Genomic DNA, 12033 nt, shown 5'->3' with positions numbered 1-12033 from the left:
ATGGATGCACAACAAATTGAATATAAAATTGTTTATAGAAAAAGAAAATAATAAAAACATACGATATAACAGATAAAGGTCAGTCTCTCTTGACTAAATTCGGACTTATCAACTTAACATCCCTGAAAAATTGATGATTCAGTGCATTCATTGCCGTTACCCTCTTACTTGGGTCGTAGGTCAATAATTTCTGTAATTAAAAATAAGTTATTTGTTATTAAATAGCTTCGGAGATCCAAATGATCATGTCATCATGTGGAAATAAAAAAAAAATATCTATTCAAAGCTTAAAGTATCGAGATTAATATGAGACTTTAAATATTTATAAAAAAAATTATTTACAAGACTTATCGGGCAAAACGGTGACGGAAAAAATTCATAAATTTTTTATATTCATTCCCGCGGTTTTCGAGCTTTATTTTATTTTATTAATTATTTACTCGATTTATTAATAATTTCAAATTTGTCTGATGTCTGCTACATTCCCACTCATAAAAAAAAAATTATTGTCACTTGTAAACGACTCAACCGATGGACTTCAAACGCTTATTAGATCTAAGTTTTGATGAGCCCTTTCGATTGTCGCCAATTACAATTAAATCGGTTTCTTCGTTCTGAAGATATTGTACGACAAAAATTTGTTTACAACAACTTCCCTCTTTTGAAAATTTTCACCTTTCATAGCGGGAAGTTAATAATATTGGGTCAAATTGACTGACAGTATTAGAAAGATCAGAAAATTTTCTAACTCATGAAATAGTTTTTAAAGTTTGTACAATCATTCATTAGCGAGTTATGAATGTTTTCAATTACCACCGGGATTTATGCTCTGAAATTTGATAAGCCGGGAAACAATTGAAATTTTTTACTTGAAAATTAATTTTTAAAAAATTATTTGAATTTTTAACTGACGATGTATTGATTAGTAGATACTTTGAGCCTTGAAATGATATTTTTTTCAAACTTGTTTGACTAAGATAACGATAGCTGGCATTGCTAATTAAATTAAATTAGTTATAAATTATAATTAATTACCATAAATATATCTTTAGCATCATCATCAAAATTGGGTACAACTTCATCGAGATCCCGTGGATCCCACTGGGGAAACATTGACTTGTAGTCAGGTAACTGAGATACGCCGGGCCAGATTGTTTCGTCAGGAGTACCGAGGGTGCGGAATATTTTAAACAATTGGTCTATTTCCGAGTCACCTGGAAACAATGCTCTCCTTGTGGCCTAAATAATAAACACATTGCTTATTAAATAAATGAAGTAAGATGGCAAGTAATTAATTTAAAATAAACAATTACCATTTCAGCAAAAATACAACCGAGACTCCAAATGTCGACGGCGTACGAGTACAATTTGGTGCCAAGTAATATTTCAGGTGCTCGGTACCACAAAGTAACGACCTCGTGGGTGTACATACGCATTGGAAGACCAAATGAACGGGCTAGACCAAAGTCTGCTAATTTTATGTGACCCTCGTGATCAATTAATAAATTTTGTGGCTTTAAATCTCGATGCAGGATCAGATGATTGTGACAAAAGGCTATAGCTTTTAATAGCTGGTGTAAATAACTCTGAAATAATTATTCATTATAAGAATATAATTTATGATTGTATAATAAAATACAAAAAAAAAAATACTTCCTTTTAGTATGAATAGTTTTAGGGGAAAAGGGGTCTGAGATACAAAAAGAAAGAGGATATTTTTGTGATTTTTTTTTCAGAGTACCTTCGTTACAAAAATTCTTAAAATTTGTGACATTATTAAGCATCATTCCAAAAATATTCTGCTAAATTTTCATTAAAAAAATTAAAAAATAAGCCAGTGGTAGTGGGGAGAGCCGAGTCACTTCAAAAAAAAAGTTTCCATGCCGTAGGCAGGATAACTCATGACTGCCTCATCTGAAATTAAAAAACCAAAAAAATTTCTTTAGTACAGAAGTTTATCTTGGATATGAACGAAGGATTTTTTTTTTCAATAACTTCTTATTTTTTGATTAAGCAAAAAGAAGAATTTTTAGCAAAAATCAGGGTTTTTTGATTGCACCTTTACCAAAACTTCAAAAATGAATATTTTGTTTATTCCTTCGTTCAAATCCAAAATAAACTTATGCACCAAAGAAATTTTTTTGGTTTTTTTATTTCAGATGAGTTAGTCATGAGTTATCCTGCCTACGGTATAGAGACTTTGATTTTGAGGGGACTCGGCTCTCCCCACTACCTCTGGTTTATTTTTCAATATTTTTTAATGAAAATTTAGCAGAATATTTTTGAAATGTTGCCTAATAATGTCACAAATTTTAAGAATTTTAATAAAGGAGGTACTCTGAAAAAAAAAATCACAAAACTATGCTCCTTTTTTTTTGTATCTCAGACCTCTTTCCCCCCTTAATATCCAAGTATTAAAATCTTGAAATTAAAGGAAAATTACCTTGACCAAAATACTCCAGTGCAGCGGATTAATGATTGCATTCTTCAGAGAATCCAAAAATTTTTTTAAATCCTGCTGCAGGTACTCGAAGACCAAGTAAAGGTCCTTGTTTATCTCACCAATGACGACATCAAACAGCTGAACGATATTCGGATGTGTCAGATCTTTTAGCAGAGAAATTTCACGTATTGCTGTTGAGGGTACTCCTTCCGTCTCTCTATGGTCAATTGATTATTAAATTAATGAATGAATTAATTAATGAACAGACCTACAATTATTATGATCCTGAAGTTAGCAGACAATTATAGTATATTACACATCGAGGGAAGTAAAGTAAGAAATGTCTCAGATCACATGTTTGTTGACCTCGGCTTCGCCTCGGCCAACAATTACATGTGATCTGAGACATTTCTTACTTTACTTCCCTCAGTGTGTAATGTACTATTTTTTCAATTAAAAAAAAAAAAGAAAAAAAAATTTGCACATGTAGAGAATTAGGAAAACTATCGGTGCAATTTTTTTGGATATTTTTTTTTAAATTTATCGTTTTAAAAAAAATTAAAAAATTATTAGACCTCAGCTTATTTCAGTATCACCAATTATTAGCTATTAGCATCTTAATGGAAAATAATAATTTAAATAAAACAAAATTAAGATAAGAGCATAATAAAATGAACTAAATAATGTGGTGCTGACTTTGAAATAGTTTTTTAATTAATAATCATCATTGATAACCAACTGATAATTTAATTATAACGAGAAGGTTATGACAATTGACAATCAGATGAATAAACTGAAAAATCAAGCTACTTATTGTTATTATTTCAATTGTTGACAATAAAAACAAACAAAAAATATAAAACTTACGTAGCAAGTCGTATCCTTTTTAATGCCACCAATTTTCCGGTTATTTTATCTCGGGCTTTATAAACAATTCCATAAGTACCTTCGCCAATTTTTTCAATTTTATGGAAATTGTCCATCACTTTTAATTCTTTGATGAGCAAATTCAATTTTAAGTTAATTTTTTACTGTGGATTTTGGCCAAGTGTGATCACCCGGAGTTTGATTAACAACAAACAATAATAATAAATGCTACCTTGGTGCAACGCACATGCGCGACCGATTGCTTATGGCTGCAGCTGGAGCAGCTGTAGCGTAGTGCAGCGTAGTAGCAGCACGATTTTTGCGCGAAAAACTTGCGTGTTTTTTTTTATTAATATTTTAAATATTTCCATCATATTCTGTCGCCATTTCATTTTTATTCACGATTTTTAATTTTTCCCCCATTTCTAACAACTTATTTTTCGAATATTTAAATTTACCGCGCAAGTAATAAGAATAAATAATAAATTATTGATGAAAATGAAAAATTTCGAGTATACATTTTAGTCTAATTAATATAATTATAGACACAAATAAATTTTAATAAAATTATTAAATTTCAATTTTGAAATTTCGCGCCAAGATGGCGCTAGTGTGTGTCACTGTATTCAACGTTAAAATTTTTGCTACAGTGGGGGTGGGAGAATGAATTGCAAAATCGATTGCTTTGTATCAACTGGTGGTCCAATAGCAGCAGTCAGTATCATCGACAACAGCAGTAGTAATCCAGATCCTTCTTTACGTTTAAATTGAAACACAGTATTGCAGTTAATTCGCGGAATTATCCATAAAATTTAATCCTCACAGTGATTGTTTAATTAAAAAGTGCAGTGTTTGTAAAATTTAAATTGTGCAAAGTGTCTGTGGTGTCGTTAAGTGTTGAGTGTTCAGTGCTAGTGTAAAGTATTGTGAATTGCTGATGCTGATAACTTACAAGTTCCTGAGCAACATCATCTAGCATCGTCTGGTGGGAAATAGCAGTTAAGTGATGTTTTTTTAGCTGCAATGCACTTGGAGAAATTTAAATTAAATCTCCAAGAGTATTAGGACACACCCTTCTGCATATTATTTCCCCACCAAGGTTTGTTCAAACACTTGCGTGTTTTTTAAAAATTTTTTTCTATCATATTCTGCCGCCATTTTATTTTGACGTACGTTTTTTAGTTTTCTCCAATTTCTAATAATTTATTTTTAAAATATTTAAATTTACTACGCAAGTAATAAGAATAATTAATAAGGGTGCATTTCGAAATGCGCTACGCTGTAGCTACTCGCAGCACATTGCGGAATATGCGACCATTGGCAATTAAATGTCAGTTTGAATTTACCGCGAATTCAAATTCAAACTGAAAAGAGTTTCTCTCCTTAATTAAGAGATGGCGCAGCTGTCAAATTTTCACGTACCATTGATGCCATACGTCACTCGCGTTGTTGTCTATTTACGGTCATGGTTATCGGTGAAAATAATAATAATAATAATAATAACAATAATAATAGTCAGTAATCAGAATTCAGAATTGAGGTTTACAATTACACGATTGTCTTGCTCTGTCTTCTGTCTGTCAAGTAAATAGTCAATAGTTTGGCTGATTGTTAATTGTTAGTGAGTAAATTTGATTTAATTAAATTCAATTAAGTTAATATTGTATAATGTCGACGATATCAGCATCTGAAGCTCCTCATCTACAGCAAATCGATCTGACTAAATTAAGTTTGCAACAATTAACCTTATTGAAGCAGCAATTGGACAAGGAGCTAAATGTCTTTCAAGACTCATTACAAACTTTAAAAATAGCTCAGAGTAAATTTCAAGAGTCGGGTTTTTGTCTCGATAAAGTGACACCCGAAGCCAAAGGTATATTTTTTTTATTTTATAATTTGTTTTTCCCGCGTTTTGAGGTTAGAATTTTTATTTTCTCAACAACTATTGTTTTTGAATTATTTATATAAAAATAATTATAATATGGGATTAATTATTAAGTACATTGATTACTAATCATGGTAGATAATTATGATTATTTAATTATTGTTTTTTATTAACAGGACTGGGTTAAAGATCTAAGATTTGTGGTTGAATAATTGGGAGATCGAATAAAATTGATTATATACTTTTTTTATAAAGAATTTTATTTCTTATAAAAAAGTTTAAATGAAATTTTCGTGAATTTTTTTTAGGCTAACTAGATTTTTATACGTAACTGAAGATCGAAACGTTTTTCGTGCAATGAAAATGAAAAAAAATTATGTAATTTAACTGTTTGAGGGAGGAAAAAGGTCTGAGATACAAAAAAAAGAATGAACCTGAAGGTCCCAACGTTGGATGCCAACGAATTTTCAAATTCCTTGAGAGCGGAAAAAAATATTCCTGACAATAAATAAATAGAAGCTCAAAAAAAAATCAACGTCACCCTCCGTGCTCCGGAACCTAGTCGATCCACCCACACAAGTCAATTTTGAAATTCCAAATTCCAATAACACTACTAAGATTTTGTTCACCGCAAAAAAATTATGGAGAGTCTATTACACTTATATTGACTTAGATAAAAATCAAAATTTCAAAATTGACTTGTGTGGGTGGATTTACCGGGTTCCGGAGTACGGAGGGTGACGGGGATTTTTTTTTTGAGCTTCTACATGTGCCTCACACATTTCATAATTTATTCGCAGTGAACGAAAGCGTACGAGTATTTTTTTCCGATTTTGAAATTTGAAACCTTGATTTGTGCGGTTGGGACTTGGCCTTCGGTATACAGGGGAAGTTTTTTTCAATTTTTACACCATCTGGCACCTTTATTTATTGTCAGGAATATTTTTTTCCGCTTTCAAGGAATTTGAAAATTCGTTGGCATCCAACGTTGGGACCTTCAGGTTCATAAAAAAGAGCATATTCTTGTGGTTTTTTTCTTCAGAGTACCTTCTTTATTAAAATTCGTAGAATTTGTGACATTATTAAGCATCATTCCAAGAGTATTCAGCTAAATTTTTATTAAAAAATATTGAAAAATAAGCCAGTGGTAGTAGGGAGAGCCGAGTCACCTCAAAATCAGTCTCCATGCCGTAGGGAGGATAACTCATGACTGGCCTCATTTGAAATAAAAAATCCAAAAAGATTTCTTTAGTGCATAAGTTTATCTTAGATTTGAACGAAAAAATAAACAAAATATTCATTTTTGAATTTTTGGTAAAGGCGCAATCAAAAGACTCTGATTTTTGCCAAAAATTCTTCCATTTGTTTAATTAAAAAATAAGTAGTTATTGGAAAAAAAAAAAAATTGTTTCGTTCAAATCCAAAATAAACTTATGTACTAAAGAAATCTTTTTGGTTCTTTTATTTCAGATGAGGCAGTCATGAGTTATCTTTTATTTCAGATGAGGCAGTCATGAGGCAGTTATGAGTTATCCTGCCTACCGCATGGAGACTTTTTTTGAGGTGACTCGGTTCTCTCCACTACCACTGGCTCATTTTTTAATATTTTTTTATGAAAATTTAGCAGAATATTCTTGGAATGTTGCCTAATAATGTCACAAATTTTAAGAATTTTATTAACGAAAGTACTTTGAAAAAAAAAATCACAAAAATATGATCTTTTTTTTGTATCTTAGACTCAGGGTGGTCTCCCTTTCCCCCCTTAAGGAGCACTTCCGGAAGTTTGGGGTGGCCTAAAATTTTTGGCTGATATACCAGCATCTCCATGCGTAACATTTCAGAAATTTAGTCATTAAGTAGATTTCATACTTTCCAAATTTTTTTTTCGATGCACGAAAAAATGTTCTGATCTTCAGGAACATGCTTTTATTTTTAAATTTTAGTTTTGGAAATTCTGCTTAAATCTTTATGTAAAAATTTATAGAGGTTATTATTCAATTACTGGGCTAAATATTAAAGTTACGATAAAAATGACAAGTACCAAATCTATAGATAAATATCTCTAATATTTAAACTAGAATTGAAATTCAAAAATAAGAAAAAATAAAGTCTTCAGTATTTTCTAATAAGTTTAAATTTTATTTTATTCGTTTTTTTTTTTTAATTTTAGAAAAAAAATAAAATTATTTAGCTACAATCATTAAGTATATTAAATTGGTATTTAATAACTAATCTCTAAAATTTTTTTTTTAAGTATACAGAGTTAAAGAATAGAATATTTAATTGAAAACCGATCAAAAAATCAATTTTGGAGTTTTTTTTTTGTTTCTTTTATTAGCTAGAGATTTTAGTTTGAATATTAATTCAAAAAATAAATTGTCTGTTAGGTAAAGAGATTCTGGTTCCACTGACTGAGTCGATGTACGTGCCAGGACGGATATCGGACACGGAAAACGTGCTCGTCGATATTGGAACAGGATATTTCGTTGAAAAAAATGTCGATGATGCTAAAAATTATTTTGCAAGACGTGTCGCTTACGTCACTGAGCAAATGGAAAAAATTCAGGTCCTCGGGATGGAGAAAAGTAAAATCCGAGATGCCACCATCGATGTCATGGGCATGAAAATTCAAGGACAGATGCAAAAAGAGTCTGCTTAATTTAGTTGCTCTATTTTTATTGATCTAGATTTACGCCTTTATATTTAATCAATAAATAATCAATCATTTAATTAAATAATTGTTAGTTGTTAATTTTTCTTCTGTCCTCCGGCTGGAAAGTGGCAACTTTCGGGCCGTCGCCTTTAACGAGGTTGCAACTTTCCGGCTCCGTCGTGCAGAAAAAGAGTATACGCACCTTGGCCAGTAAAGGCTTCGCTGGGGCCAACAATTACATGTGGTCTGAGACTTTTCTTATTTTACTGGTCTAGGTATGTAATCTACTATTTTTTTTTTTTTTTTTCACTGAGGATTTAGGTCAAGAATCTAAGGTTTTAAAACTCTTAAGAACCTTTTTCGTCGAGAATTTAATTTCCTATAAAAAAAAAAAAACTTATACAATAGTATATTATGTGACAAGGGATGAAACAAGACGATTTCAGACTAGGGTGCAGTTGACTGCCTGAGCTGCAGGCTAGGGCTGACATCACCTGCAGTCTTAAATCGTGTTTTATCCTGAGTCACACAGTATATTTTTCATGATTACCTGCATCGGAACTTCAAGATTCAGTATCAGCAGCTAGTAAAAAACAAGTTAATTTCAAGCCGATGATGCGGAGAACTGTTAAAAAATGAGAAATTTATAATTTACAGTCACTTATTAAATAGTAAATAAGACAAAAATATTATTTTCACTAATTTTTTAGTAATTTTATTTGGTTAATTAAAACTGTCACTTAAAAAATGAAATGAGTAAACTGAAGTGACAAGTAAACAAATGAGAATAATAAGGCTGCGAATGAACATTAAATAGACCAACACCGGGCAGAAACAATTATGTTTCTTCCCAAAGGAACAAACACAATTTACCTGAAGGTCGGAACGTTCTTCGCGCAACGATAATGAAAAAATTTTTTGTAATTCGACTGCTTATGGGGTAGTTCCGGAGGTTGGGGTTAGCCTAAGCTTTTCGGCTGACATACCAGCATCTATATTCGAAACATTTCAGAAATCTAGTCTTCTAATCGACTTTTTACGGTCCAATTTTTTTTTTTTTTCGTTGCGCGAAAACGTTCCGATCTTCAGGTACATGAAGCATGTCTGTTTCTGCCCGCTGTGTGATGGTGCTTGTGAGTTACGAATTCGCTAGCAGTTGTTTGCAGCATCGGCTTGAAATTAGCTTGTTTCGACTGGCTGTAAAGACACTAAAAGTTTCGATGCTGGTGTCATGAAAAATAACTTTTCAGGACCTTATTTGTAGCTCTTTAAAATCTCTATGAAAAATTCTTTAGCAATTTTCTTCAATCTTCAACCCTTGATCCCAAAAAGATTCAAAATAAGACACACATTAACGAAGAATCAATAGTTTATTTTATATATTCAAATGAACATTTATAAACAATAACAGCATTCATAATAATAATAATAATAACAAAAATAACAATAAAAATAATAATAATAATAATAATCATAATGACTAAAGGACGTATTTTGTAAGCTACATAATTATTATAATGGTAATTTTACAAATTTTATCAACTTTATCGGGTATCAAAATAATCGCGTGTCAGGATAGAAAACACCATTACATATATTTTCATTTAATCAATTATTATTAATATAATTATAATTATTATTATTTTCTTTTTTTTTATAATACATGTATAATTAATAATAAATATCGATACTTTGGGTAATCGGTCATCTAACACAATTATTTAATTAAGACAAAATCACTCGCCAAGGGGTGAAAGTGACCCGCGACACCCGCGGTTCTTTTTTTTTTAATTAATCAATTATTAATTAAGATCGCTAATTGTAAATAATTCTATTTACACGAATAACTCAATCATCCATTTGTTTATTAAATTCATTTCTTTATTTTTAATTAATTAATTAGTTAATTAATTAATATTTTATTATCATTAATTTGATTCACGCGTTTCAGTTTAAATCACTTGTTTATTTATTTTTATTTTTTCTTCTGTAACTTAGGCTCCAGTTTCTCGTTATCATTCTGGTTTATCTGTCAAATGTGGTGATGTAAATTGTACATGTTCATTGGTGTTATCTGAGACCGCGAAGCACAAAATTACTGGCTGTTACCACGCACAACACCCACTCTGCGGTGTGTTTTGATACGCCGTCTGTAATAATAGATATATTGATTATTCATTATTTACTATATAACCATTGATTGCTACGAGATACAGTAAAATCACTTAATACTTTTTTGTAGCAAATTGAATACTCTGTCAATTTCATCTCATATAATTTTATCGTATCTCTGTTAATTTAAACGCTAGGTAGGATTTAGAGGGGAAGGAATTAAATTAAATTTGATTAGAAAAATTTTATCAGGTGATTAATTTAAAATTGCCAGAAATCCGCTGAAGATGGAAGAAAATTGTTTATGAGTTTCTTATAGGAAATTTAATACAGTAAAAAAAAGTACTGATGTGATTTTTACGTAACTCTAACGGTTAAGCGGAAATTTTGTAATTTGAAACCTGGGAAATGGTGATAGAAAAAAAATTGATTGGAAAGTAAACTTGAATATGTTTAAAAGGCAATTGCGGCTAGATAGTTGAAGATAAGGAAAAGTGATAAGAAAGGTTTTTTATAGAAAATTGAATTATCTGTAAGAAAGGTCTGATATGATGAAACGATATCTGTGACTGTTGAGTAGAGTTTTTAATAAAAGTATCATTGGCTGAATGCTGAATGTTAAATTGTAAATTTGTGATTCTGAATAATTACAAGTTATAATTGGAATAGTATAGTGGAGTCTTACTGGTGTGAGGAGAGTCTCGGGTCCCAAGTACGGATGCCAGTCTCGGACGCTCCTCGTCTACGAGCGCGATCGCCTCTTTCTTGTAAAGTTGGAAGACATTTGCATGACAAGAGATCTGGAGCCTCCCGTTACTGAAGCTGTCCTGGGTTATCTCAAAATCCAACTCGGCGTATGCTCGTGTTCGATTGTCGTTTCTCAGTTGTATATTGCGTTGATAAGTTGAATTCAACTGCAACACGTAATTTTAAATTTTTAAATTAAAACATGTTGGAAAATCCAAAAGTGCACACACCAATCGCGCATTTTATATTTAATCATTAATTTTTTTCTATTATTATTTCATGATATTAATTATTTTTTTTTTTTTAATATGAATTTTTATTCAACTTTTAAAATATTAATTTATTTTTTTGTTTCTTATTTTCAGTTTAAAATTTTTTTTTAAATATCCTGCCTTTTTGTCTTAGATGTCGGTCATTTTTTTCAATCCTACTGCCACACTAGTGCTGTTGCCAGTAGTTGATGGAGAGAAAAAATAAAAAAAATAATAACAACAATAAAAATATAACAAAAAATTTGGGCATCGGTTGGCCCTGCGGACCAGGCCCAAAATTTCCCACAGTTTTCGAGCTCGAGGAACTCGGAAAAATTATTGCGAATACATTTTCGAGCTCAAAAATACTTTTAAATGCAATTGTTTTGTATGAGCTTCTTTAGCTCAGACAAGTTACGTTTTATATGAAAATTTGAGAATTTAAGAATCGAAAATAAATAATGAACAAGCGTTTTTTAAATTTTTATTCTCAATTATGTTCAATAAAATAATTGTGTTCAAGTAGAAATCAATGTAAGTGATTAAAATAAGGATTTGAATGAGTATCCGAGAAAAACGTTAAAAACGGTGTTTTTTTAATTTTTTGTTGATAATATGATTTTAACTAAAGAACGGGTTGCATCACATTATGTGGAGATTGAAAAAAAAACATGAAAACAAAGAATTACTATGATTTTGAACAAATTTTATTACATTATATGACGATTTATCCGGGAAAAATGCCATAAAATGTTTTTTTTTTACTTTTCGTCGTCGATATCTTTTGAAATAATTGAACGGTTTTGATGTTCAAGGCGGCGCGTTTTAATGAGTTCTAAAACTGGTAAAATTTTCGCAATGATTGGTTTAGTCATTTCAAAGATATTTGCAAAAAACCGTTTTGCACCATTTCTTTCGCCAACGATATCTCTCGAACGAATAAACCGATTGAGATGGTTGAGGTGGTAATCGACGCGTTTTATTGAGTTTTAGAGCTGATTAGACTTTGGAATCGATCGATTAAGCCATTTCTGAAAAATTTAAAAAAAACTAAAGAAACAAAAATTTTTTTTTT

At 30.8% G+C, this 12033-nt stretch overlaps 3 protein-coding genes across 3 annotated transcripts in view; 1 reads left to right on the top strand and 2 right to left on the bottom strand.

The window, feature by feature from the left end:
• Positions 1-16: 16 nt before the first annotated feature.
• On the bottom strand, positions 17-3575 carry LOC130671990 (cyclin-dependent kinase 2). The gene is made up of 5 exons (XM_057476173.1): positions 3311-3575; positions 2444-2660; positions 1314-1586; positions 1036-1239; positions 17-190 (listed from the first exon to the last, which is right to left on the bottom strand). Exons 1-5 carry the CDS (start codon positions 3424-3426, stop codon positions 80-82), a joined length of 921 nt encoding a protein of 306 aa, XP_057332156.1. The 5' UTR covers positions 3427-3575; the 3' UTR covers positions 17-79.
• A 1238-nt stretch (positions 3576-4813) lies between these two features.
• LOC130669987 (prefoldin subunit 5) lies at positions 4814-7933 on the top strand. Its single transcript, XM_057473158.1, has 2 exons — positions 4814-5183; positions 7583-7933. The coding sequence occupies exons 1-2, from the start codon at positions 4979-4981 to the stop codon at positions 7852-7854; spliced, it is 477 nt and encodes a 158-aa protein (XP_057329141.1). The 5' UTR covers positions 4814-4978; the 3' UTR covers positions 7855-7933.
• A 1338-nt stretch (positions 7934-9271) lies between these two features.
• LOC130669976 (uncharacterized) overlaps positions 9272-12033 on the bottom strand; it is a 36075-nt gene continuing 33313 nt past the window's right edge. The window contains exons 5-6 of the mRNA XM_057473147.1: positions 10646-10874; positions 9272-9998 (exon numbers count right to left, since the gene is read on the bottom strand). Of these exons, the coding sequence (XP_057329130.1) occupies positions 9919-9998; positions 10646-10874 (309 nt within the window). The 3' untranslated portion in view covers positions 9272-9918. The remainder of the gene's footprint in view (positions 9999-10645; positions 10875-12033) is intronic.

The sequence above is a fragment of the Microplitis mediator genome, chromosome 1, assembly GCF_029852145.1.
Source record: "Microplitis mediator isolate UGA2020A chromosome 1, iyMicMedi2.1, whole genome shotgun sequence".
Classification (NCBI taxonomy): domain Eukaryota; kingdom Metazoa; phylum Arthropoda; class Insecta; order Hymenoptera; family Braconidae; genus Microplitis; species Microplitis mediator.
Note: the sequence above shows the minus strand (reverse complement) of the source record. Positions and strands in the feature narration are given on the sequence as shown.

Coding starts and splice junctions, on each gene's coding strand:
- LOC130671990 (XM_057476173.1), bottom strand. CDS start 3,426: ATGGACAATTTCCATAAAATTGAAAAAATTGGCGAAGGTACTTATGGA. Junction 1,587..2,443: donor ACTGGAGTATTTTGGTCAAG/GTAATTTTCCTT, acceptor TAATTATTTCAG/AGTTATTTACACCAGCTATT. Junction 1,240..1,313: donor GTTGTATTTTTGCTGAAATG/GTAATTGTTTAT, acceptor TTTATTATTTAG/GCCACAAGGAGAGCATTGTT.
- LOC130669987 (XM_057473158.1), top strand. CDS start 4,979: ATGTCGACGATATCAGCATCTGAAGCTCCTCATCTACAGCAAATCGAT. Junction 5,184..7,582: donor AGTGACACCCGAAGCCAAAG/GTATATTTTTTT, acceptor ATTGTCTGTTAG/GTAAAGAGATTCTGGTTCCA.